At 44.5% G+C, this 27,974-nt stretch overlaps 2 protein-coding genes across 9 annotated transcripts in view; one reads left to right on the forward strand and one right to left on the reverse strand.

Moving 5' to 3' along the window:
- Positions 1 to 1,299: 1,299 nt before the first annotated feature.
- ADPRH (ADP-ribosylarginine hydrolase) lies at positions 1,300 to 13,621 on the reverse strand. 2 transcript variants are annotated; one of them, XM_035000097.1, is made up of 5 exons: positions 13,503 to 13,621; positions 11,181 to 11,506; positions 9,597 to 9,957; positions 7,844 to 7,964; positions 1,300 to 2,900 (listed from the first exon to the last, which is right to left on the reverse strand). In XM_035000097.1, the coding sequence occupies exons 2-5, from the start codon at positions 11,491 to 11,493 to the stop codon at positions 2,814 to 2,816; spliced, it is 882 nt and encodes a 293-aa protein (XP_034855988.1). In that variant the 5' UTR covers positions 11,494 to 11,506; positions 13,503 to 13,621; the 3' UTR covers positions 1,300 to 2,813. The 2 variants fall into 2 exon arrangements, with proteins under 2 accessions (XP_034855988.1, XP_034855987.1); XM_035000096.1 differs by lacking the exon at positions 1,300 to 2,900 and having other exon boundaries at positions 5,961 to 7,964; positions 13,503 to 13,619.
- A 72-nt stretch (positions 13,622 to 13,693) lies between these two features.
- CD80 (CD80 molecule) overlaps positions 13,694 to 27,974 on the forward strand; it is a 36,864-nt gene continuing 22,583 nt past the window's right edge. For 3 of the 7 annotated variants that reach the window (XM_035000099.1, XM_035000100.1, XM_035000101.1), the window contains exons 1-2: positions 13,694 to 14,088; positions 22,612 to 22,697. The gene's annotated coding sequence lies outside the window, so the exon portion shown is untranslated. Of the gene's footprint in view, positions 14,089 to 22,611; positions 22,698 to 23,097; positions 27,122 to 27,974 lie in introns of those variants that run through there. The other 4 variants (XM_035000103.1, XM_035000098.1, XM_035000104.1 and 1 more) reach the window with 4 other exon arrangements.

Raw genomic sequence — 27,974 nt, forward strand, 5'->3', positions numbered from 1 at the left:
GGAAATGGGGAATCCTCAAGCTGAAGTTTCTCGTTAATGCAGTCCTGTGTCTTCTATGCATGAACCTGGGGATTAGCTCTCCATCCTGCTCTGTCACTAGCTGGGGTCAGTCTCTGCACAAAGACGAGGGGAGATCCAGAAAGGTGACAACTGGGACCATCATCGATTAGGTTCCCCGTGGCAGCAGACCGAAGGCTGCATTTTCACAGCCACTTACACCACCTTCAGAGCGGGCACGTCACACCAGTTACTCCAATTATCCCAGCATGGTATTCCTTGTGGGCATTATTAACACAGCTGACATTTAGAGAGCACCTTCCCTTTGCCCTTCATCATCTGGAACAGTGCTCTCCAGGTGGGGCTGGAGTGCTCCCATGCAGGACCTCCTGCCTTAGCATCATCCAGGGGACCTGAGCCCAGAAGCACCGAATGAGAATCTCTGGGGTTGGGCCCAGGATTCTGCAGTTCCGGCATGTTCCTTAGATGTTTGTACACATGCTAGAACCACTAGTTTTCTGTTAATTTTACTACAGTCATCTCCATTTTACCAGGGAGGAGACTGAAGCTCAAAGAGCCCAGCACGTGGGGAGCCCAGCTGCAAAGGGCCAAGGAACGGGGGGCCTCCTGGAAAGCGAGGTGGTAGATTTTAGAAAGTGAGGTCAGGAGACACTGAAGAGCACCAGTTATATTCAGTGTATATGGTCTGTCTCCTCCAAGGAGAATGTCAGCCTCAGGACAAAATTTGGGTCTCTTTTGCTCAATGAGGTATCCCTAGAGCCTAGTGCAGTGCCTGCCACACAGCTGGTGCTCAATATTTGCCAAGGGAAGGCATGGTACGTCTGATAGAGTGTGCTCGTCTGGAGAGGACAGTGGCAAGGGGCCGGATCTGAGATAACACTTAGGCCCCCATTGTCATGTGCAGTCAGATGGCTTTATTTGCCAAGGATCTGAAAACACGAGGAGGCAAGCAAGAGACCAAGGATGGGTGTTCAGTATCCAGTGCTCAGAGTTCCCTGCTGTGTGCTCAGTGCTTGGAACAGTGTCTGGCATACAATAAGTGCACACAAAATATTTGTTTGGAAAAAAAAAGAAAGAGAGAGGGTGCCTGGGTGGCTCAGATGGTTAAGCATCTGCCTTTGGCTCAGGTCATGATCTTGGGGTCCTGGGATCAAGTCCCACATCAGGCTCCCTGCTCAGTGGGTATCTGCTTCTCCCTCTCCCTTTCCCTCTGTACTCTCCATCTCTCTCTCAAATAAATAAAACCCTTAAAAAAGAGAGAGAGAGAAGAGGAAGTGAAGGGAGAGGCTGGGGGGGAAGAGAGGGAGACTTCTAGGCTACCACCCTGAGGGGTAACCATCATGCCCACTGAATCCCCCTACAGCTCTCCCTGTCTGCCTATTCCCAGCTCAGATTCCCTGCTCCCTTGCCCTCTGTCAGGATCCCTAGCTAACAGCTCCATAAGTGAATATGCCTTTATTTATTTCTGTGTGTGTGTCCATGTGTGTCTGTGGAATCACTGCATTCACTGTGGGGGTGGGGGCGTGGGCATATAAACTAGTGTAATAACCAGTATGAACCAATTCTAGGAAATAATTCTAGGCCTCACCAGCTTAGGACTACAAAATGAGGTCACATTAATTTTTAAAGTGTGACTCCATGGGTTCACCAACTCAGAAGCTCTCTAAGCCTGTTCTTTTGAGATTTTATGGAAGTTTCATCATGTAGGCATGATCAATCATTAACTCCATTTTTTAGCCCCTCTCCCTTCAAGAGAATGGGGGGCAGGGCTGAAAAATCCAAGCATCCAATCACGGCTTGGCCTTCTTGGTGACCAGCCCTCATCCAGGAGTCATCCAGGAACCCACCCAGAGTGACCTCATTAGAACACAAGACACTCTTATCACCCAAGAATTTACAAGGGTTTCAGGAGCCCTGTGTCGGGAACTGAGGCCAAAGACCAAATATTAGAACTAAAGATGCTCCTAGCGCTCTTATAATGTAGGAAATTACAGGGAGCTCTGGGACAAGAACCAAGGACAGAGACCACTATATATATTTTCTACTATCTCACACCTAGTCTCATCCTCACCACAGCCTTCAAGGTAGGCATTGTTGGCTCCAAAGTACACTAGCCCTCAATAACCTGAGGCTCAGAGGGGTAACCATCATGCCCAGGAGCAGTGCCGGGTGTCAGTGGCAGGTCTTTTTGCAAAATTGCACAGAATGTGCCTTTCCTTAGGTCTAATTACCCCATTCCTGCAAGAAGGAAAACATGCATGCCTTCAGAGAGTGCCTTCCTCCCAGTTTCCTGGATTCAGGACTGGTGTGAAATAAGGGACACCAGAAAGCACATCTCAACTCAAAATGTCACCTTCACTAGAGCAGGCTCCAGTAGACATCATCCTGCTGGAGATTCATTTGTTTGCTTAAAGTCATGTTTCCCAGTTTCATTCATTCACTGCCACCTTCCCTATTCTTGCCATGTCCACTTACCACCTGTGCTTACATGTCTTTCAAGTTTTCATTTAAATAAGCTTTCATAAATGTACTTTAGTAGGGCAGTTTATATCAAAGAGAAGACATAAGACTAGCCCCTGAAGTGGTCTGACAAGCAGACTGTGTCACCTCCGCTTGGTGGCATTAGCAATGGGAGATGGTTGTCCATATACCATCCAAAATGAGGCGACAGCATGGTTTGAAGCATGGCCCTCTATTCAAAGCACAAACCTCTATCCACAGCTCTGTAGCTCAGGAGAAACCATAACGTTCTTTATTGGACTCTGTCCCAATCTTCAGACAACCTCATTTTTGACTCATGTTCTTTGGATGTTAGAGTTGAAAATCCATGGGCGCCAAGCCCAGAGACTCTGAGAGTGGACGCTTGCCTGAGACCGCCCTGCCTGTACAGATGATGATATGGAAAAACAAAAGGTTAAGTAGGACCCTTAAGAGGGGCAGGTGTAACCAAGCACAGTATGGAGAGAGAAGTCCCAGTCGTGGCCCAGGGATTGGGTGGGGTGCCTTTGTGTCAGAGGAAGAGGAGGCTCTCTGAGGAGGGGAGGGCTGCTGAGAGGAGAGTGAAGATTCTGTCCATTTCACAGTCTGACCTGGCCTCCGTTCTGCCCCTCCCTATGGCTGCACCCAAATCCACATTTGAAGCCCTGACTTCACCTCATAGTTGTGGAGAGGTGAACAGAGGACACAGGCTTCTGCCATCACCATGGAACTCTTGGATTTCATTTTGGCCTTGTCTAAGGAAAACTTTCTAACTACAGCTAACAGTTGTAGTGTGATAGGACTAAAGACACATGGCCTGGGTTTAAACTACAGCTCCTTCTCACCTAGATGTGTGACCTTGGACAGATGGCGGCTTCTCGGAGCCCAATTACTTCATCTGTTAACGGGTCGTGATGGGCAGCACTTTCTTCCTCTTCTTTTTCCTTCTCTAAATGGGAAGAGTCTACCCTACTCCCCAGGTGTCACTTCTCCCAATCCCCAAACCCTAAGGGTGAAAAATGATGGCAGGGCTCCCCACTATGCCCTATCTGGATGATCCCTGGATTCCTAACCAGATCCCAGCAGCCATTCCTTGAGGAGCTGATTCAGTAGGCTGGTTGGTTGTGAAATCATCAGAGTCTCCATTCCTTCCCCGACACTCGCTGTAGTTCTGTGGCTATCTCAAAAAAGATACACTTTTACCCTGGAGAAGTAGAGAGAGGAGTAAATGGAGAATATGGTGGCTGAAGAAGCTTGAAGAAGGGTGGCTGAACCCAATGCTAGTTTTTCAGATCTTAAAAAAAATATTGCCAAGACTTCTAGACAACATCTAGCAATCTTAGCAATCTAAGATCTAGCAATCTTAGATAACAAAGAAAGCAAATGAAGCACCATCATATAGCAGGTCGAAAATATTTCATTAATCCTGTAATGTTACACATGATCTATTCTGTTTTAGTAAACATGTATTAACGTGATAAGCATGATAAATTCATATGTGCATCAGATCGTTACTTAATTTACTTTAACATGCATATAAGGACACGTGCATGGCTCAGTCAGTTAAGCGTCTGCCTTCAGCTCAGGTCATGATACCAGTGTCCTGGGATTGAGCCCCGCGTCAGGCTCCTTGCTCAGTGGGAAGTCTGTTTCTCCCTTTCCCACTCTCCCTGCTTGTGCTCTCTCCCTCTCTTCTCTGAGAGTCAGAGAGCACATGAGAGTGGGGAGGGTCAGAGGGAGAAGCAGACTCCCCGCTGAGCAGGGAGCCCGATGCGGGACTCGATCCTGGGACTCCAGGATCATGACCTGAGCCGAAGGCAGCCGCCCAACCGACTGAGCCACCCAGGCGCCCTTATATGTGGAATCTTAAAAAAAAAAAAAAAAAAAAAAAAGTCAAACTCATAGAAACAGAGGAGGAAAGTGGTTGCCAGGGGCTGGGAGGTGGGAAAATAGGGAGAGGTTGGTAAAAGGGTACAAACTTTCAGCTGGAAGATGAATAAGGCCCAAGGATCTGAGGTAAAACATGGTGGCAACAGTTGATAACACTCTATTGTAGAACTGAAATTTCCTGAGAGTAGAACTTAAAATGTTCTCACCAAACCCCCCCCCAAAAAGATAAATATGTGCAGTGATAGATGTGTTAACTAGATGGGGGGAGTCTAGTCACAATGTGTATGTACATCAAATCACCACGATGTACTTTAAATACCTTATATGTGTCAATTACGCCTCAATAAAACTGAAATTAAAAAAAAACACTGGACTGGGATCAACTGGATTGGGTTTTATACGCTCCCCACCCCCCACCAAAAGACCAAAAATTACGTGATCTGCTAAGGGATAGGAGAAGCAGCTTCAACAGGGTACTCTGAAGGCAGTAATGGAGGAAAAATAAAATCATTTCATGTTTGTTTCTCACTAAATTCAGACGATTGACCAAACCAGGTACAGAGGTAAAACAGGTCATGCCTCAGATTCCACTTGTTAAAATTCTCTCCTGCTCTTTCCTATACTGTAAGATTGATATAAGCATCCCAGGTCTGCTCTTTGGTTAGTGCTAAGAGAATTCTAGTGTTCCACCTTGAAAGTGGAGGCTCCTAACTACTGGGAAAAGAAACCTCAGAAAGACAAGGAGAAATGTTTCCTCTTTTCTTACATCTCCAGAAAAGCACTCACTGTTCTGTGCTATAAAGTGAGATCTTATCAAGTGGGAAATCGAAAGCAGTCAAGAGGGTCTCCAACTTATTAATCTTCTGCTCAGGAATCTTGCATAAAAATGTATACACTATGTGTTTTCTATGATTCTAAACTGTCCTCAGAATATTTATACAAAGGAGTCTTTTAAGACACAGGAATTTAAGAAGTTATTACATTGTTCTGTGACTTGTAGCCCAGCATCCTTGAAATTCTGCAACTCCAGTTGGTTGTCTTACTGAAGAATCTGTTTTTGTACTCGTAATATTTTTTTTTTTTTTAAGATTTTATTTATTTATTCATGAGAGACACAGAGAGAGAGGCAGAGGGAAGAAGCAGGCTCCCCGGTGAGCAGGGAGCCCGATGCGGGACTCGATCCCAGGACCCTGGGATCATGACCTGAGCCGAAGGCAGACGCTTAAACAACTGAGCCACCCAGGCGCCCCTGTACTCGTAATATTTAAAACATGTTTGTTTTCTGAAATATTTAAATACATAGGAGAGTTTTTTGAGGCAGAAAATGAACTTTGGAATTCCCTTCTCCCTTTATGTGTAGAAGACTTATAAGTCCCATGCCTTTGCTGGAGTCCTGCTGCAAATATGGAGCTGAGAGCTTTGTCGCATGCAAGTCGGCACAGGTGCATGGTTAAAGCATCAGACTCTCCATCTCTCCCAGTGCATCACAGGCTGCTCCGGGCAACCGTGAAGCAGCAGGTGTCTGAAACAGATGTGGAACTGCATGTTGAAAGCATTCACATCCACACAACATGACGAACTTCCCAAGTAAATATTTATTGAACGTCTCTCATGGGCCAGGCAGGGAGGCCACAAAGAGAACAAGACAATTCCTCACAAGGAACCTGAGGTTGTCCTCAGAAGACACCCAATGACCACACAACAGGATCAGTGTGATGACAGGGCTGGAGACAGAAGGCTGTGGGCATATGAGGAGAAAATGGCCAAGTATCCGAACAATCAGAGCAGGTTTCACCTAGAAGGTTCTACCTGAGCTGGGACTTGAAGGATGATTAAGAACCTACCAGGGGATGAATGGAGCACTGGGTGTTATATGCAAACAATGAATCATAGAACACTACATCAAAAACTAATGATGTAATGTATGGTGACTAACATAAGATAATAAAATTAAATTAAAAAAAGGAAAAAACCTACCAGGTGAAAAAGGAGAGGGAAGGGCAACAAGAAATGAAGAAAGGGGGTGTGCATTCACTGGAACATGAGCAGAAGTTCGGCATGACTGATTTGTTATTTGTAAAGAGAACTCTGGAGGGCAAGGAGGAAAGGAAGACTGGATTAAGGCACCAGGCAGGTTAATGAACAACATTCATTTCATATATTCGGACTCAGTAACTCCCGTGTTCCCAGGTACCATGCTAGGTTGTGTGTGGAGGAGAATAAAGACAAGCAGATGGACAACAACAAAACTGGCAATACGTGAAGTGTCACGGCCAGTGATGCACAGGGTACAGCTAGGAGTAGCACCTCCCCAGACCTGAGTAGCTTGGACTGCAGAAATCCAGCTGAAAGATGGTTGGTGCAAAAAGGTAAAAGAGATAGTAGATGTGAAGGATACTGAGGAGGCAGAACCACCTGGCAGATGCTGTTGGGACCCCACATATCACCCTCACTGTTCCCATGCATTGTACAGCCTGCCACTGCAACCATCTCTGAGTCTTCTGCCTGAAGACATCTGGGTTTGGCTGGCACAAGAGGCAAGCCAAGGAGTACCAGGGAGTTAGCATCCCGAGGATAGGTCCTCAACCACTGTCAGATGGAAAGGGGCGGATAAACACCTCAGGTTTGCTTGTGCCTCAGGTGGGACACCTTTGAGCAGTGGCTTACACAGAGAACCCAGATGGACTAAGTCCCAACTGCCCACAGTGGTAACGTGCTCAGTTACATACCTTCTACTGGCCTCCCTCCCCTCCCTGTCTCACTTCCCCATTCTCCTATCGCTTCCTGGAATCCCCTCCCCAGTAAATGACTTGTACTTAAATCCTTGTCTCAGAGTCCAATTTTGAGGAACTCAACCTAAAACAAACAGAAAAAACTTATTCAAAGTTTAGACAATGAACATGAAGACTCAAATATGAGGCTTGGAGACTTCTACCTTGGGGAGATGCTGACCCTGTCAACTGAGATAAAGATTCTTCAGGATAGAAAGAGGGACAGATTTGGGGGGGGAACAGGATGAATTTGGAAAGATGAGCTTCATTCAAGGGACTTGTCATCTCAAAATTCCTGGAGTACAAGGTTAAAACTCTTGACTTGGGGAAAAGTGAAAAGAAACTGGACCACACAAGAGGGAAAAAACCATAAGAAATGATGTCACATCTCCCTAAAGGGTGATTATAGTGTCTTCCTTTGACCCCAGAGCATACAAAGCCCTGGCTGTCTTCTCCAGCCGGTTTCTGTATTCCAGTTTCTCATAGTTGGAGCGGCTCACTCCTTTCAGACCATACATAACTCCCCACCAGCAGCCAGCAATAGCAGCTGTAGAATCGCTGTCTCCCCCGTGGAAAAAGGCTCGGTGGGCAAGCTCCTTCCAGGAGTCTCCCGCACCCAGGATGGCATCGTAGGCAATCATGGGGGCGTCGTGCCCACTGCTGCCACCCCAGCCAGAGTAGCTCACCGAGGCATAGAACTGATCCCTCTCCTTCACATCAAAGGGCTTGGGGAAGATAGGGGCTGACTTGCCATCCAAAATCCCTCTAAGTTTTAGGTATTTTTCCCATTGGTCTTGGAAGTAGGACCTGTAGGAAGGAAAAATTCTACAGTCAATTGAAAAAACAAATTTGAGAGCCATAAGGAAAGGTACCAGATAGATGTGTGAACAGGGAAAATTCCAAGATGACTTCAACTTCTTGTGCTAATATCAAAATTGTAATTAGAAACTCAAAATGAGCTCTAAGCAGAATTTGTTCAATAAATTTTTGCCAAAGATTAATATAAACAAGGCACTGATACCTGTTGCTAAATAAAGAAGATACATAGGAAGTTAAAGGTGAGAAATGAAGGTCTATTTTTCCTGAATTGAGAATAGTGTCAAATGGCACCTGCCAAGGGTGAAATTTATTTAACTTTTTTCCTTTTCCTTTCCCTTTCCCTCTCCTCTCCTCTTCTCTTTCTTGCTCTTTCTCTCTCTTTCTTTTTTTAAGTAGGCTCCACGCCCAGTGTGGAGCCCAATGTGCGGGTCCTGAATTCACAACCCTGAGATCAAGACTGGAACTGAGATCAACAGTTGGAAGCTTAACTGACTGAGCCCCCCAGGTGCCCCTTTATTTATTTTTAAAATTTTATTTATTTATTTGACAGAGAGAGAGTGCGCGCGCACACAGGCACGGGGAGCGGCAGGCAGAGGGAGAGGGAGCAGCAGGTTCCCCACTGAGCAGGGAGCCCTGTCGAGGGGCTTGATCCCAGGACCCTGAGGTCATGACTTGAGATGAAGGCAGACGCTTAACCGACTGAGCCACCTAGGCACCCACTTTATTTTATTAAAACTTGTATAAATTTAAGGCATACAACATGATATAATATACAAATACATAGTAAAAAGATTATGATAAGCTAATTAACACATCATCTCCTTATACACTTATATTGCTTTTTCAAGACAGAACTTTGGAACATCATGACCACAGGTGATTTCAGCAGAAAGCTTCTAGACCTTTTTATTCTAAGAAAGGTGATGTGATGCGAACTCACTAAAAAGGGGAACCGTGGCTTTACTACTTACGAACTAACTAGTGAAAAAAACCTATCTCTTGGGCACTGTAACCAAGGATTTCAAAACACTGTGTCATGACAACACTGAAGAAACAAGTTCCAGGAATAAGCAGGAAAGTTCACAGCAGTATGAACTTTGCAGTACAGGACAGCCACAAAACCGACAGAAGGCTGGGATACAGAACAGGATCCCTACACAACAGAGAAGCGCTGCAGGTGTACCACTCATTGAGGTCTTCACTGGCTACTTGGTGGCAACCACTGCAGGCACTGAACTTGAAACCCTTAGCAGGTGGCGGGGGGAGAGGGCGGTGCTGGATGCAGCAGATAACAAAAATGGATGGTGAAAACCAGGATGGTTGCTTTGATCTATGAATTCTAAGCATACATATGCATGCACGTGCAGTAAGATTCAATCATTTTTTTTTAAAGATTTTATTTATTTATATTAGATAGAGCACATGAGGGGGGGGTATGGGGGGGGTCAAAGGCAGAGGGAGAAGCAGGCTCCCTGCTGAGCAAGGAGCCCAATGTGGGGCTCGATCCCAGGACCCTGAGACAATGACCTGAGCTGAAGGCAGACAGTGAAACGACTGAGCCACAAAGGCACCCCCCAGATTCAATCATTTTCCCGCAGGAGCATGCATCTACCAACTTACCAGTGTTGAAGATTCTTCTCCAAAAAGTAGCCTGATTGGATAATGTACTTTTTAGCTTCTGGTAGCACCTCCATCAGTTCTTTTCCCCATTGCCTGGGAGGCTTGCCGTTCACAGCAAAGGCTGTAAAAAGAGCAGAAACAAGGGCTCCCAGGTAGCCTGTGGGGTGGTGGTGGGTCATCCTGCCGCTCTCGATGCTCACCTGGATCAGTGTGTCCAGCTGGCTGCAGTGAGGGAACCGGAGGCCGATGCACATGGCACGCATGGCAGCCCCGCAGCCACCCTCGTGGCTGTTAAAGGGAATCCTCCAGCCATCAGCCTCATCTGGCTTCAGCAGCAAGGCATTCTGCACTGAAGCACCCCCTGGGAAGAGTCGGGGAGAGCAGAGGGTCAGTGTAACCAAAGCAAAGGCCCCTGCAGGAGGAAACAACCAAGCTCGGTCTCTAAAGTTTCTTTGATGGACAGGGAAATCCCCCAAAATATGATGAATGCCCCCAGACTCCAAACCCCAAGCCAACACTGTTCCTTACTTTTTTTTTAAATTTTTTTTTTTTTTAAAGATTTTATTTATTTATTTGAGAGAGAGAGAACGAAAGACAGAGAGCATGAGAGGGAGGAGGGTCAGAGGGAGAAGCAGACTCCCCGCTGAGCAGGGAGCCCGATGCGGGACTCGATCCCGGGACTCCAGGATCATGACCTGAGCCGAAGGCAGTCGCTTAACCAACTGAGCCACCCAGGCGCCCCACTTTTTTTTTTTTTTTTAATTTATTTGAGAGAGAGAATGGCAGAGAGAGAGAGAGAGCATGAGAGCAGGGAGGGTCAGAGGGAGAAGCAAACTCCCTGCTAAGCGGGGAGCCCGATGTGGGACTTGATCCTGGGACTCCAGGATCATGACCTGAGCTGAAGGCAGTTGCTTAACCAACTGAGCCACCCAGGCGCCCCTGTTCCTTACTTTGTATATAACCCCTAGCATGAGAAGATTGATGATACAAGAATCAGACTCATATAGTGTGTCTTGGAATCTTTATCAGTTATTACTGAGACATCATAATAACTCCAAAAGATAGGTTTAACATATTATTGTCTTTTCTTAAATGACTAAGGTAAGGCTCAGAGCTTAAGAACCTTGCTCAAAATCACTTAACCAGCTAGCTAGTGGCCCCATCAAAACCATCAGACTCAGAGCCCAAGCCCTTAGATAACCCAATGAGAACCTGACCAATGGAGATCTGAATGCTAGAAAGTGGCTGCAGGTTCTAGAGTGAGGAATACCAGGCTCATAAAAGGAGCAATGGGTTCAGAGCAACAACGTGCCTTTGGGTACCCTATGTTTTGTAAGCCTCTTTTTTTACTTAATATATAATATCTTTCCATATCAGTCAATATTTATCTGCATAATTTTAAATGGCTGTGAACACATTACCATAATTTTAAAAATTAGAGAACATTTAGGTTGTTTCTATTTTTATCACAACTACAAAAAACAACTGTCTTCTTGATATTTAAATCTCAGTCAACATTTTTAATAAGTGCCTTGGGCCTGTTTTATTCTCCACCTGCCCGTGACCTCCACTGGCCACACTCACCTGGTGCCCGGCCATCCATGTCTTCCATGCAGTCTTGGTAATGCTTAGCAAGTAGGGCATAGAGGTGAGCCAAATCCAAGACTTTGCCGGCTTCCACAAGAGCTTCAGCCGTGGCCAGGTGCATCACCGTGTCATCGCTGACTCTCCACCTCTCCACATCGATGGCGTCCAACCCACCATGCTGGGCCAGCTGCTGGTGAATCTTTTCCCCATCCCGGAGAAACTCCCACTTCCCGTTGAAGTACCCCAAGGCATCTCCAGCTGCACTCAGCACCATGGCAGCCACATATCTCTCCATCAGTCCCTCACACATGGTGAGGCTGTCTCTGCGGGAATATTAAGATATACAGAGGATGAGGAAAAAGAAGAATCAGAAAAAATAACGACCCTACCTACATGTTACTGAGCACTCACTACTTGTAGGGCATTGTATTAAGTGCGTCTCATTTAATCCTCACAACTGCTCTATAAGGAATGTATTAGACCCATTTTAGGGGTGAGTACATTGAGGATCACCAAGAGAACACAGTATTAGAAACATGATGTGCCTTATCTTAGGTCACAGAGCTACTAAGTGGCAGGGCTGGGATTCCAGCTTAGGTCCATCTGACTCCACAGCCAACGATTTTAACTATGACTCCATCTTTGCCTCTCTGTGAGTAGCAAGCCCATTAAATTCTGCGAGTCAAACCAAGCTCATCATTTTCTCTTTTTAGTTGGGATTTGGCCTTGGAAGTATACCCCTCCTTTATTAAATAGTAGTACTTTCCATTGGCATCACAATGCACAATTTACAAAGCACCTGCACATTCTGTCTCAGTAGTAGGCAGGGATGACAATACGCATTTCACAGATAAGAAAACTGAGGCTTAGAGAGGGTAAATTCACACAACCAGTGATGGAGGCACTTGAGATCCAAATCTTCTGACTCCAGGCCACTCCTCCTCAGCACAGATCTACTTACCTTGGGCAACCTCTTTGTGCCTCAGCCTCTACATCTCTAAAATGGTGACAAAATAGTAACAACCTCATTGGTTTGTTGTGAGAAGTAAATAAATTAATTTTTGTAAAGCACTTACAACAGTGCTTAGCACATAGTAAGCACCATTTTTATTCATACACAACCAGGGGAAAAGATTTTTCTGTTATTGAACTAGAATACTTTCTCCCCACAACCTTCCTTTCAACATCAACATTTTAATTTTGTCTTCCTGCTAAATGATTTGCCTTCTAGAGTCTTAGGATCTCAGCTAATATTCCCTCCACAAATCTAGTCCCTGGTGAAGTGCTGGTTTCCCTGGAGGTGCATTTCCAATTCTCCATTGTGCCCTACCGCCTGCAGCATTCATGTTCAGCCCTCCACCGTCTGCCCCACCTCTACCCACCTCCTTCACCTGCAGGGGCCAGGCGCTTTTAAACGACCCGCTGCTGCGGGCCAGAGAGTGCAGGCTGGCAAGCACCTGGAGAAGAGTAAATGATGAAGACCAGCTGAGCATACCAAACCAGAGGTACTGACCTTACTGCGTTTCTTGATTCACAAAGGCTATCTGTAAAACGTTGTTTACGTATTTTATTATTTACAAACGATACCTAGGAACTGGAGTTCCGGGCTACTAGACCTGGCTCTGCCAAGAGTCAGGTGTATGACTGTGGACAAGCCCCCCACTCTGGACCTTGACTGTCCCATCTATGAATAGGAGAGTGGGGGCTCCCACCGTGCGCTGAGACCTTCGCAGTCCAAGCTTAGCTGGCTTTTAAGCACCAACTTTTAACCCCCTGTATCCCCTCTCCCAATGTCCTCAGCTTCTAGTCTGCCATTCCTTCTGGCTCTACCCGAAAGTGTGTTTTTGTGAAGGGCAAGCAGAGGTGGGGGACGATGACCATTTCTTTCCTCGGAAATTCTCTTTTAACATTTACACGTACTGCTCTCAGCCTCCCGCTTTCAGAACACCATTATTCCTTAAACTCCTCTTCTACCGTTTACATTCTTGGCCCCGAACTATAACTATATATTCATACAAATTCAAAACTTCAAAACTAAGGTCTGGGCAGCGGCTTCCTGGCGGTCCTCTCCTTTCTTTTTTTTTTTTTTTGGTAGTGGTGGTGGGGAAGCACGCCTGCACAGGGACTGGGTGCACCGCCTGGTAGGCGAGCGCTTGCGCGCGCGCGGGGGGACGCGAGGCTGAATGCGCGGGTCTCCGGCGGAGGCGCGCGCGAGGGCAGGGCCGAGCAAGAGTCGGGGGAAGGAGGGCAGGCGGAACCCCGGGCACTGCCGGGAGCCGGGCGCCCGCGGGGGTGTGGGAGGACGGCGAGGAGGAGTACCTGCTGGCCGGTCCTAGAGCGCGCGCGAGGCGAGGGCGGGGCCGAGCGCCGGGAGTTCAGGGTGCGCGGAGAGGTCTGGCTGCATCCGGCGTGTGGAGGCGCAGAGCCACCCCGCCGCGAGCGGAGCGCACGGGGAGAGGGCGGAGCCGCGCAGCCGCGTTCGGGGGCCCAGGTTCGACGGACCGTGGACGAGTGAGAGCTGCGCGCCTTCCCGGCAGCGGCGTGGCCTTCTGCTTACGGGCAGGGCCGAGAGGATCTGCGTCACCGGCCACCTGGGCTGGCCACAGCGCCGGGCAGCGCCTGCCATTTCGGAACGTCGCGGCTCAGAGAACCGGACTCTCAGACTGAGTGACGGTGACTCACTTGTAGCCTTTTGCAGACGCCTGGGCCTTTCAGAAGAAATGGGAAAATAATAGCACCTACTTCTAAACGGTGGTTGTAAGGATTAATTTTAACTCATAATTTGTTTGGTAGCAGTTTAGAATTTTTGCACCCTGATAGTAAATAAAAGCAAAGAAAAACTAACAGTATTTTTGTTTGGCTAAATTAATTATGTCACCCTTGAAAAGAATGAGAATCACCATATGTAAGTATTCTTTATACTTGTCCAAAATTGTAATTTGCTATGCCTATCTTTCTGACTGTAATTACCCAGACCTGGCTTGAGAATTTTGTTTTTAATTGAGATGCAAATGCACTCCTTTGGTGTTCTGTTCAATGAGTTTTAATAAGTATATATACCTGAGTAACCATAGTCAAGATACAGAATATTTTCATTACTCCAAAATGTTCCCTTGTGCTCTTTTCCAGTAAGCCCCCACCTCCACCTTAAACCTTAGCCAAAGTGATTTTTAATTGTTTGCAAAAATCAAATCACTGTCCACCTCTGAGGATGTAGTAAAAGTTCCCTGGTGAGGGACATTTTTAATAAGCATTCCTATCAAACTCATAACCGTTTCAGTTTAAAATGTCTGTTGAGGATATTGTTCATATTACATAGTGCTCCTTCCACAAGAATCCATGGAAAAAGTGTTTCTTTGGCTTGAATATAAATAATAACTAGGGTTGTTCTTAGCCATTAGTTTTCTTTTACTTTATGGTGCCTGTGAACCTTGCTATCACTTGGACTCCTGACTCATTCATGCTACTGAATGGCTGCAGATAGAGGTTTGTACAGGACCTCTGAGCCATAAACTGTTGTCATCCTTCACCTTGTTTTACCAGTTCCCATACTTTATTAGCCTCCATCCCCACTGAAAGCACTTTTTTTTTTTTTTTTACTGTGGTTAGTTTATCTACTGCCTTCTTTAGTATCCTAGTGCATAAAGCTAGCCAAAGGCTCTGCCTTTACTTGGGAAGAACAACAGTGCACCTGAACAGTAATGCCCCAGGGTTTTACTGAAGGCTCTTCTTACTTCTCACAAATTTTAAAGGCTGATCTAGATGATATAAAATTTCCTGGAGGTTCTGCCCTATTACAATATGTAGATGACTTCCTTCTCTGATCCCTTTCCCAAGCCTCTTCACAGGTGGACAGCATCCATCTGTTAAAACTTTTAGCTTTAAAGGGACATAAAGTCTCTAAGGAAAAATTGTGCTTTGTTCAAGCTCAGGTTTGGTATCTAGGGCACCTGATTTTGGCACAAGGACTACATTTAGATCCGAATAGGCTTCATGACATCTTGAATTTCCCAAAATTCAGAACTAAGTACCAGCTATGAAGTTTTTGGGGGGCTAGCTAGCTGAGTGTGGAAATTGTCCAAATCTCTCTCTTATGGCCCATCCCCCTAGATGTTTTACTAAAAAAACTACAAACTTGACCTTATTATTTAGGAAGATCAACATGACTTAGCCTTTAAAGCCTTAAAGGAAAGCTTAATAAATCCCTCTGCCCTTGGATATCCCAATGATCAATTTCTCTTTTTTCCTTTTTGTATGTTAAAAAGAATGGAATGCTCTTATGGTACTCACCCAAAAACATGGGGACCACACTTACCCAAAGGATATTTATTATAGCCACCAGCGAGGGCCCTACTGTACAAGGGTACCCTCCCTTGTCTCAGACCATTCCTGCCACAGTCCTTTTAGTCAAGGCCACTGAAGAAATAATCATAAGATCCCCCCCGCCCCAATTATTCTTGCACTCCATGTGGTAGAAGCCTTTCTAAATTCTCACCATACTCAACACCTTTCATCTAGTCGCCTCACCTCCTACAAAATCTTGCTAACCACTTCTCAGATTCTTCCTCACTGTAATAACCTTAACCCTGCGATTCTTCTCCCTTCCTCCCCTGAAAAAACCTCTCACTACTGCTTAATACTAACAAATCACCTTCTGACTTCCATAATGACTTACAGGAAACTGCTTTATCGTGCTGACCTTTCACGGTTTATTGATGTTTCTTATTTAAAAGGTGAAAATGATAAATATTGTGTGAGCTATACAACTGCAACTCCTTTTTGAAGTTCTTGAGGTGGCACCATTGCCTTTGGCTACCTCAGCCCAACAGGCCAAATTGTATGCTCTCCCTTAGGCCTGCATTTAGCCAAGGGCCACACTGCAAATATCTATAGTGATAGGAGATAGACCTTTGGAGTAGCTCATGACTTTGGAATGCTGTGGAAACAGCGAGGCTTCCTTATTTCCAACAAAGATAAAATTTTAAATGGTTCTCACCTTCAAAATGCCATATTATTAGATGCCATACTTCTACTGGCCACTTTGGCTACTTTCAGGTCTCTGGGCATTCCAAACACCTCACTGATGTTTCCACCAAGAACACTGTGCTCAGAAGAACCAACAACCAAGCCTCTGTCATGGTCCATGGGGATGTTCCCCCAATGATAATCTAGAAAAATTTACTAGAGATGTTCAAAATTGGCCCCAGAAAAAGGAAAACAAAACTGGAAACCTAATAACTGTTTGTTCAATAAAAAGAGCACTTTGGTTTGGCCCAAATAGAAACCCAGTCCTACCGGAGGCCTTAAAATTCCCATTACTGACTACTGTACATGCATTGAATCATTGGTTCACTGATAAGATTATAACTCTTGTGAACCCACACTAGTGGGGAAATAACGAAGAACTGCAAAAAGTGCCTATTTTGCTTGCCCCGCCTGTCCAAAATACAACCGCTCTTGGACACTTTAAATTCCCCAATGGGCATTTGAAGTTTGGTAAATGGATTTCATTCAGCTTTTCCCACCTCAGGGATAAAATTACGTTTTAGTCATGGTTTGTATGTTTTCTCACTGGACTGAAGCTTTTCCCTGTAGGCAGGCTACTATCTCTTCTATGGCTAAAATCCTATTAGTGTTATGCCTACCTGGGGAACCCCCCTCGAACTTCATAGTGACTGGGGAGCTCACTTCATTGGTCAAGTGCTTCAAAGGGCCTGTGCTATTTGGATAGTTCTATGACACTTTGTGCTTACCACCCTCGATCCTCACGTCTAATTAAATGCACTAGCAGCATCGTTAAAGACTCAGTTGGCAAAATTTGTAGAGACTCTTCAAATATCCTGGCCAAAGGCAATGCCATCAGTCCTTCTAAGTCTCAGATCCACACCTTCTGGAACCCACAAACTCTCACCCTTTGAGATAATCACAGGGTTCCCACTGCTCATGGCTCCTGTTTCCATTGATCTACAGCTGATAAAAGGAGATACATTTCAATACTGTAAAGGCCTAATTGCTTCTGTTGAAAATAACCATGCTCTAGTAGAAGAGTCCTTCCACAGTACACTCCCAGGGGATGAAGGCCTCAAGCATCACTCCTTATAACCCAGAGATTTTGTCTCATGGAAAAGACAGATCTAGAAAGACTCTCTTCAATCTCATTGGAAGGACCCCCATCAGGTACTGTTAACCAACCCCAGTGCTGCTAAACCCCAGAGAGTAACCCCTGGGAATAATCCATGTGTCACACTAAAGACTGAACAAACCCCAACTTGGGCCTGCACATCAACTGGAGACCTGAAAATTTCCAGGAGTTGAAGCAGATGGCAGCTGAAGAAGTCCACTTTCCTACGATGACCGGACCAGGCCTATAAACCTTCCTTCCCTTGTTCACTCTCTCTTTCTTCACCCTCTCTTCCATGGGGAGACAATGCCCTTGTCTGCAATCGCTTGTAAAACCGGGGGGAACCTCTCCAACTGTCAGATTTGTCATCAGAAACCTCAGTCTGTCCTGACAGCAGGGACTCCTTCGTTTACCCTGTAAGGAATTTTGCTGAAATCCCAGATGCCACTGTATTCCTAAATTGTTCCACAGGTCCCTTTTATAAAGTCAGAATACAAAATCCACATACCCCCGTTCCTTGCCTCAATTTAACCCAATCCTGGGGTGGGAGAACGAGATGCATCAAAAATACATATAAAAGATACTGCAGAGCAGTCAGCATAAATCAGACTATTTGTAGGCTTGCTATCAAATCCATGTATTAGGGTAGTCTTTCAATAAGTAATGATAACAGTGTTTGAGTCTTGGCTGAATGAGGCTAATGCCTCTATTAGCAACACAGGGTCCATCAATGCTAATACTTATGAGGGAGCCCTATGTACACAACTTGGCTACTTTACATGAGGAGGTTTTGCAATGGCCGCTATACTTGGGCACCTCACCATCTTGACAGCTGGAGGATGAAAGGGCAATGTGCTCTTCCTGTATTTACCGTTCTGTTTTCTCTACATAACAGATCAGAAGCCTACCACTGGTCCACTCCACTAAGCCCCCATGGCCATCTTAAACAGAAACTTCTAGGAGGCATACAGGACTCTGGGTTTGCTGAGGGAGAGATGATCAGGAATCTCTCCCTAATACTGGAGAGTTAGCCAACCCCAGCCAAGGCAATAGCAGCCCAGAACTAATCACTTGACTTGCTGCCTAAAGTAGTTTTGGATAATTGAATAGCCCTCGATTATTTACTTGCTGAACAAGGAGGTGTTTGAATAGGCAATACCACCTGTCCCATATGGGTAAATTCTTCTGGGGAATTAGACCCCCAACTGCACAAAATTAGGGAACAAACACATTGGCTACACTAAATTTCATGTAATGATCCATGGTCCTTTGGCCTCTTTCTCTGGTTACCTTCAGGTCTGGGCTCCTGGGTTAGAGCCATCACACAAACTAGATTTGTCACATTACTTTTTGTTTTGTATAATCATTTTTAAACTTTGTACCTATTGCCTGTCAAGCATTTATAGAAGCAACATGCCCAATAGGGTGATGCTAACTCAATACTTCAAGATGATATCCAATGGTTATTTATTACCCTGATAAGATATAAACTTTAGGTGGGAGATGCCTAAGAGTTCTCCCTCCTACCCTTCCTTGTTACTCAAATGTGACCTCAATGTTTTCCAACCTGTGCACTTTCCCTCTGACATGAGTCATGACAACCAGGAAAGGTCCTTCCTGGCACCAAGGGACAAAACCACTAAATGCAGAAAACCTGAGTCCTGATCAGTGATGTTTTCAAGGAAACATCTTGAACAAAAGGGGGAAATGTGAAAATAAAAGAAGGCTTCGTTCAAAACAGAGTCAGGCAGCCCTGAAGAAGGAAGCTCTCGTGCACGTACCACACACTGCAGTTTATTTTATATACCCAGACAGAAAGAAGCTTACTTCACTACCCCAGCAGGAGGAGTGAAGATTTTCCCTTTGCCCAGCAACAACCCAGCCAATGAGAAACGGCCACATCTCAACCACTGAGAAGTAGCCACAACCTTGAACTCTGGCTCTCCTCCAGTAAGCTTTCATTCAAAACCACCCTGCCCAACTTTCTCCTTTCCTCCATAAAAGCAGTCCCCTCTCATTTGTTCTCTGGGTCTTGACTATGTTTTATTGAAGTTTATGTGTCCCAAATTGCAATTCCTCTGCTATTCTTGAATAAACTCATTTTGCTGCTAAAATAACTGGCTATTTTATTTTTAAGTTTGACCTACTGACATTTTTTTCTCCTTGGTCAAGAATTAGAAAATATTTCTGGGACATCAAGGACATGGTCATGCAAACCGAAAGAACAATTTGTCAGCTCCAAATACCTGCAAATAACCATTACCCTCCCCCCTCCCACCACTCCCCATACTCACCAGGCTTAAATAATAAAGACACTTACCATCTAATATAACAAAATGTCTAGACATATCTAGATCAGCTTACAAAAAAATATCTTAGAAAGCAGAAATCCCCAGGGTTAATTATTTGTCATCATCCAGGACCGAGTTCCTTCCATTTTCCTGCCCTGCTGTTCTCACTGCGTTAGCTTTATCTCCAGGCTGATTTCTCTGAGAGGTACAAAATCCAATTACAATTACAGACAATGTCTAATGGGAAAGGCTGTGTCTCTTCTTTCAAGGATGAAGAAACTGTTAAGAAAGCCATCCAAGACTAAACCAATCACTGGCAGGCAAGTTAGATTATGAGTTCCCCGTTGATCAAGGATATAACATCTTCCCCTAGAGGTAGATACTTACACAAAAACCAAGCTTTTGTTCATAAAGGAAAGAGTGAATGCTGTTCTGCCAAGAAGAACTAATATTTATCTGGCATTTTACTAATGCTAAGCATTAGTGTAGATGCTGGAAAGAGAGGTGTTGAAGATTTAGTTCTTCGCCCCCAGTTTCACTGAAGGAGACGTACTGCAAGTATTTCATTACTCACCAATCCAGTAGTATTTGCCATTTAGAGGCTTTTTTTTTTTTTTAATTTATTTGACAGAGAGAGATACACAGGGAGAGAGAGAACACAAGCAGGGGGAGTGGGAGAGGGAGAAGCAGGCTTCCCGCAGAGCAGGGAGCCCGATGTGGGGCTCGATCCCAGGACTCTGGGATCATGACCCAAGCCGAAGGCAGACGCTTAACGACTGAGCCACCCAGGCACCACCGCCATTTAGAGGCTTTTATTGAGAAACAAACTTGTGGGACTCAGACCTGATCTCTCAGATGTTTCATCTGTATGGTGGAAATAATGGTACTTTTCATAAAGAGTTGTTAACAATGTCCAGGAGTGATCTTCATATATCCTACAGACGTTAAACGCATACTGTGTACCAGGTATATGCTAGGCCCTGACCCAGGACCCTCTCTCGTGGAATGGACCTAGCCATGTAACCTCATTTTAGGCTGCTGACTCATGATATTTTTAAAATATTTTTTAATAAAATGTTTACATTTTTTAAATGATAAAAGTAAAGCATATTTCCAGCAGAAATGTTGGGAAAGCTTCCAAAAATTTCTCCTAAAAAAATAACCACACATGTTCATGAAGATAAATGTTCCTGAATGTTCTTTGCAGAATTGTTTCTAATAGCAGAAAGTTAAAAATAACCTCAATATCTGTTTACATGGGAGTATGCATTTCCTTCTCCTAAATCATGGCGTAATTATGGAACTGTTCAAAACCATGAGGTAGACATTTAAATCAGTAGACTATGGGTAAATAATCAAGCTCACCTAGAAAGAGCTGAGAGATAATTTTGTTAGGTAAAAAAAATCAAATTTTAGAATGAAGAATATATACGGTCTTAGGTAGAAAAAAAAGAGCTGTGTGTGTGTGTGTGAAATGACTGAAGAGATATGTATCAAGTTGTTAATAATGATTATGATTATCTCTCAAGAGTACGGTAATGGGAGAGTTTGCCAGGAGTAAGTAGAAACTTTTAATCTTCCACAATTAGAATTTTTATATATTATGTGTATAAAGAAATTTTACAGAACCACTCACATTTTGTCACTCATACTGTATATAGTCTTTATTTTATGCACATGTTTTTTGAAAAAAATTGGATCATTTTGTATATACAACTTTATATCCTGTTTCTAATACTATACTATAGTAATACATAATTGTGATACATAATAGTGATACATAATTGATTCCAAATGCTCAGATAAGATAATGCCTCTGGAAAAAAACTCCCTTTCATATTGATACAAAGAAAATAGGCCCTGACATTCAGTTGTTCTCCAACCAAAGTAGGTCAGAGCTGGTTCATTTGAAGGAAAACAGAAGCACAGATAACTGAAAAACAGTGTATTAAATCTTTGCCACTTCATGGTCCTGAATGCGTAATACCACATCTAGTTAAAGCATGAGAACTTAAAAAAGAGAGCGAGAGTAAGCAAGCTCATGCACTAGCTAACAGGAAATGGTTAAAAGGCAGGGCCCCTTGAACTCTCAGCCAGGCACAAAATAACAAAAAGATTCAAAGGAAAACATACCACAGAAGAGGACTTCAATAAACATCTGTTAAAATGACTTAAAGTGGGGGAAAAAATGAAGTAGAGGCTTTTTAGAAGAAAACAGAAAAAAGCTAGTACAAGAGAAATTGGAAGAGCCCAAAGCAGCTGCTCACATTGTGCTGTATCAGCAATTCAATCCAGAAGACTCGGTGAGCACATCACCTTGGGCAAGGCAGTAATACCCAGATATTGGGCCAAACATTTTTCTAGATGTTTCTGTGAAGGTATTTTTTAGATGAGATGAACACTGAAATCAATGGATATTAAGGAAAGCCAATGATTTTCCATGATATTAGCAGGCCTGACCAATTCAGTTGAAGGCCTTAATAGGAAAGAAGACTGACCACCACGGAAGGAGGAATTCTACCAGCAGACTGTCTCCAGGCTTGATGTAAAGGAAGTTTTCAACTTTTCATGTTTGTACACCCTGCTCCTGGGCTCCCGGGGAAGCTATACTTCAACATTTACCAAGTCAAATTGATTCCGCAAGACCTCAAAGCATGGGCTCTATTTCTGACCAGAACACACATTGTACATCTGCTTCATTAAAGAAAATCACCACAAAGGTGTCTTCTCAACACAAAAGACAAGAAAAAGCAAGAGATTTCCCTCCTTCCCATAGGGTTAAAGTCCTACAGCCCTGCATATATTAGAAACTTAAGGTCTGCAACTTTCTGAAGTGTTCTTTGTCTAATAATTTGTAACTTTTTATGTAAAAATGTACATAACCCTACACCAAATGTTCCCTCTCTTCTTTGTGAAGACTGTATCCCAGGCAGCTGTCCTAACTTGGGCTCAGATAAAACTCTCTTCCTTTTCTTTTTTAGATATTCTAAAAGGGTTATTCATTTTGCATCCACAGACTTGAGCTACAGCATCTGCTCCTCCCTGGGTCTCCAGCCTGCTGGCCTACTTTGCAGATTTAAACTTGCCAAACTCCACAGTCAGGTGAGTCAGTTCCTTAGAATAAACCTCTTTCTCTCCATGTGTATACATACTGGTTCTGTTTCTTTGGAGAACACTTACTAATATAGCATATAAGATGTGCCAGGCACTTTGCTAGGTCCTCCTTGCAGTTACAGAGGTAAGGCAAAAATCACACTAATAGTGGAGACTTGGTAGATATAATGACATTAGCCCATGAGACTATGACAAGAGGGAATGTTCAAGGTACAAGGTCAGCAGATATGAGAGAGACATAGCCAGCTTAGAATGTTCAGAAAAGGCATCCAGAGAAAATTACACTTGGGCTGATTTTTGAAGCATAATTAAGATAAAGGTAAACTAAAGTTGCCAGAAGCCCAAAAATAGCCCAAACAGCACACAGGAGAAGCAAAAAAAAAAAAAAAAAAAAAAAGGCAAACCAAAAATGCAAGTTTAGGTTGGCATTTTCTCCCCAAATGATGCACAGTTGCTCGGCCTGGAGTAACTGGCTAAATATGCATCTGCAGAATGATGAAAATGCCAACAAAATATTCGTGGAAATATTGAGTGGAAATTGTGGAAATTATGGGTGGAAATATGACATACCATGGCCAGGAATTATTTATGTGGATTCTTTCTAAATAAGCCCAAATCCTTATTGATAATATTATTACATTCAGGTTCAAACTAAATGTAGAAAATGGATCCAGAGATAAGTAACAAACAATAAGAAAAAGGATGCTAACCTGGTAACTCAGAGAAAAGAGCAATGCAGAGCTGAGATTTTTTTCACACAGACCGAGTGGTTTTGTGGAGCTGGGTAATGATTCTCTATCACCCTAAAGTGTTTCTGTTTCTTTTGAGCTTGTAATGGATATAAATGCCCCCCCCCCCCTTCTGTGGATGACTGAATGAGAGAAAATAAGCTTAAAGTAAAGCAGGAGATAGTTTGGTTGTGTTTAGGGAAGAATTCTTTTTTGAACAAAACTAGAAAGGATACCTTTCAAAGGAGCTTGCAGCATTTTATTGCTCAATCCTTCAAGAAAGGAAGAAACAAACACTGTGTCCTGAAGACTTGAGGTTCTGTGCCTGAAGGTAGGGACCTGCCCCCAGATCCTGGCCAGTCCCTATTCTAGGATTGGGGGTGATTAAGAATTGGGGGAGATTAAGGATTGGGGGATTAAGGATGGGGGGAATTAAGGATTCGGGGGGGGGGCGGAATTAAGACAGCCATTGGCTGCCACTCCCCCAGCCACAATGTCCACCAGAGCCCTTAACAAATTTGCAAAAGTCACTCTTTTCAGTTTTCTATTTCATTTTCTTTGTCCCGTGAGAAACATAATAAGGAGCCAACCACCAGGCAGAAAAAAAAAGCCAGAAATGATCTAGGTGCTTTCAAAACAGGACAGTGCGGTGCCATGAAAGCAAACTTCAATGAATTAAAGATCGTGGGAATTAGAGATTTAACAGGAGTGTGTTATTTTCTGCTTAAACACACCAAGCTATTTATCCACCCCTAAAATGGAGTAATTGCCCTCCTTCACTTTCTTCCTTCTTTCTCCTTCAAGTTTTTCCTCTTCCTCCTCCTCTCTCTTCCCTTCCTCCCCCTTCTTCTCTTTCTTCCTTGTGGAATATTTTTCTGAAAAGTGAAGTAATGGTTGCCATTTGCTGCTGGGTGCAGGTTATAAGCCAGTTCGAATGAAGCAGGGCGAGGAGCCAGACGAGCATCTCAGCCCCTCCACTGAGAGGCTGAAGGTCGCTGTGACTGTAAGGTAGAAGTTGCTACATCTTTCCTCATCATTATTCAAAATATGCAGCTGACACTCAGACCAAGACACAGATGTATGTAAATGCTCACCAAGCTTTTTTTTTTCCTTGCAGAGAACATGAAAACGCAGTGGGCCCCTGTCATAGAAAGTCTTGCCTAGCATGCTTTATAGAGCTTGAATATTCCAGATCTGAGATAGACAGCAGCCACCCACTGAACCTTGCCACAGACTTGTCGCTGGGGCGACGCAAGGTGCCTGTGCTTTCCCTGTCTCCTACCCACACTCTCTGCTGTTTCTGGCTGCCTCTGGAGAGATGGTGTCTTTGCCAAGAGATGGGAAGTAGAAGAGGCCACGTTTATTTAGTAAACGCTGCCACCACTCCTGCCACCCCACTCTACAGTACATCTGTGTCTAATGCCACATTTCTACCTCTACAGAAATGTGTACAAGATGGGAGGATGTGAGACCCTCCCTTGGGCTTAGATTGTCTTGATTTAAGGAGGCAGCATTGATTAAAACACCACTATTTCAAATTGTTTCTTTCTTTGGCACCCTAAAGTTTTTTCACTTTCCAGAACATGGCACCCTAGTAATATTCAAGTCAGGTCAGAGCCTTTCTCTTCTAATAGGGAGAAAGACAAGGTCCTTCCCACTGCAGGTAAGTTTTACAAAAGCATCCATAAAGAAACTGGAAATCTGGAAATGGAGTCTCTTAAAATTACTGGGCCTGCATACCCTTTGAAAATCTACAGGTGCCCTTGGGGGTTTATCTCAGTTTGAAGATGTTGCCGTAGCCCAAACAGCTGCACCTTGTGGGTGGCAGGGAAGCACAGCACTGTGGATGCTATACCAGGAGGGCCGGTGTGGGAGCGGACCTGGCAGATCACATCAGAGAAGCTGCCACTCACTTCGTGCATAAGATTTGTCTCAAATGCAGTCAGCAATTTTTTGAGGCCTGAGCTGAGCCTTGGGTCATATTCCCCCTAGTGAGGTCCTGTATCTGCCATACCACAGGCCTTGTCAGAGCCTAAGCACAATCATGAAGTGGAAAAGCCTTTATTCTTTCCTTCTCTTCCTTCAGGATGATTGTCACTCCTCCCCACCCTGTGGACATCCAGGGGCCTCAACAGTCATCCTTCCCTATCAGCTTTTAATTTAAAGGGACCTCAGTGCCTTCCTTAACACTGAAAAATATTAGGATATATGGCAGCTTACACTGTGATTTTTGCCAGGAGAAGCTACTTTCTAATAGCCTGAAGTCGATAGTTCAGACACTTCTCTACCATATTCACAATGTTTACCATATTCATCTATCATATCTACATTTCCTTTTTTTCCTCTGAATTGACTTACCTTTCTACTTTTACAAATTTAGATAGAAAACTATTTTATCTCTACCATAAGAGCATCCCTCCTGTCTCAGCCTAGAGTATCCAGAAAGCAAAGTTGGAAACAAAGTTTATTGGGAATGTAGTCCAGCGGTGCAGAACGGGAGGATTGAGACAGGGAAGAAAGAAAAGCCAGTAGAAGTGTGCTTTACCACGCTGGCTTCTGCTGCAGGCAGCTGGTACTCAGTCCCACTAGGGCCTTCTGGAAACCCTCATGAAATGTCTCTCAGACCTCCCCACCTGGAAGCTGTCAGCTTCCAACCTCCTCTGGTCAAGAGTAGCCCCATGGGCACTAACTACCCCCATATTCCCAGGCTGCACATGTTTAAGTACAGAACTTGCAAGGGTAACCCATGTCAAAGCAAAAGAGAAGCCCCAGGGCCAGGAGCCGACTGCAAAAGGTGCAGGCCCAGGCAAAGTGCTGTCAGGTTCTATTTGTACAAAACCAGTCAGCTGCACCAGCATGTCAGCTGTTTACCCACACAATGCTCCAGAATTCTACACAGGCTAGTTGAAAACAGAGCGAGTCTGGGGGTGGGGTGAGGGGTAAGGGGGTGGTACTAAAGTCTTCTTCACCCTGCCCCTCGGTCTGTCATTGTGCTCACCTGAGGTGCCTGGGATCCTGTCCAACATGGCTGCTGGAAGTCCCGTCTGTGAAGATAGTGGGGGTGGGAGTGCAGTTAAGGGCAGCCTAGTGAGCCCAGCACTCTCCAAAAAGTGACCACGACATATGAGGTAGACAGCCCACTCCTGCATTGGCATGACTGTTGAGGAGAGAGGGGTAACTGGGTGTTAAAACAGAACTTGAGACTCAGAAACTACTGGCCCACAAAGCTCACAGTCTATCTACTGCCAAAGCCAACCCCCTACCCTGGCCTCCCACTCACCCCCAGGCTGCCCTCTACAGTCTTCTCTCCCCTTGAGACTTTTGGTTTGTGCGAGGTGGTGAGGGAGGTGCTGTGTGATTTGTCTTGGCCACACCCTCTGAGGAGGTGGCTGACAAAAAGGGACAGCAAGAGCAAGCTTCCTCAAATCATACATAACACGCTACCCATCCCCTGCTTTGACTTACATGCTTCTGGTGAAAGAACATCAGCTAGATCTTCTAGTGAGTAAAAGGAAGTTGGAAGGGGCATTGCCACCTCTGGTATATCACCCAAAGAAAAGCTGAGCAACCTGCCATTATTTTGGAGACGGCAAGAAAAGAACATCTCAGAAGTGGGGCCTCATCCTTTGATTTTTTTTTTATTTTTTTAAACACGAGAAAAAAAGAGAAATTGTTCTTCAGCAAGTAAGTACATTTACTACTATCTTAATATGGGATAGCTCAGTAGGAATAGTTACCAACAACCTGACTGCCTTTTATAGATTTTATTTATTTATTTATTTATTTGAGAGAGAATGAGAGACAGAGAGCACGAGAGGGAAGAGGGCAGAGGGAGAAGCAGACCCCCCGCTGAGCAGGGAGCCCGATGCGGGACTCGATCCTGGGACTCCAGGATCATGACCTGAGCCGAAGGCAGTCGCTTAACCAACTGAGCCACCCAGGCGCCCGTGACTGCCTTTTAAATAAACATACCATCACTCCTATCTCCAAGATGCATACTTACTTCCAAAGGAGCCTCCCTGGGGTCCCAGCATGGCTGGTGAGTCATCAACAGAGTTACGGCTCATAAAATTCTGGTGAAGAAGTGGATCCGAGCTAATCCTGGTTAAAATGGAGTGTGGCTAATAAAACAGTCAAGTGAGGCTAGAAAATGAGCTCTGGGATGGTTCCCAAGAGGGGTCCCAAATGTCTTCTGAGTAGCATTGGACTGTGTCTGTGGTGACAAGCTCAGAAGATCACACTGGAGCACAACATTCATTTTCAGTTCTAAATTTTGATAAATTTCCTGAAAAAATTTCCTCCCATGGTAATACATAATATAAATAAGTAATTTTTGTAGAACGTCTTTTCCCTTTTTACTAGCAGCTTTTTCTGTTGATTCAGAACTTCTGCTGGTTTAAGACATGTTCTTTGTGCAGGGCGTTTAAGAATGGAGACACTTTTTTATGTAAATGTATTGAGAAGGAAGTAGTTTCATAATTTAAGTCCTGCCTTGGACAAAATAGGACCTCATTGGTGCTCTGTGTTTCTTGGTATA

Source organism: Mirounga leonina, unplaced genomic scaffold, assembly GCF_011800145.1.
Source record: "Mirounga leonina isolate KUSES-001 unplaced genomic scaffold, KU_Mleo_1.0 Mir_115, whole genome shotgun sequence".
NCBI lineage: Eukaryota > Metazoa > Chordata > Mammalia > Carnivora > Phocidae > Mirounga > Mirounga leonina.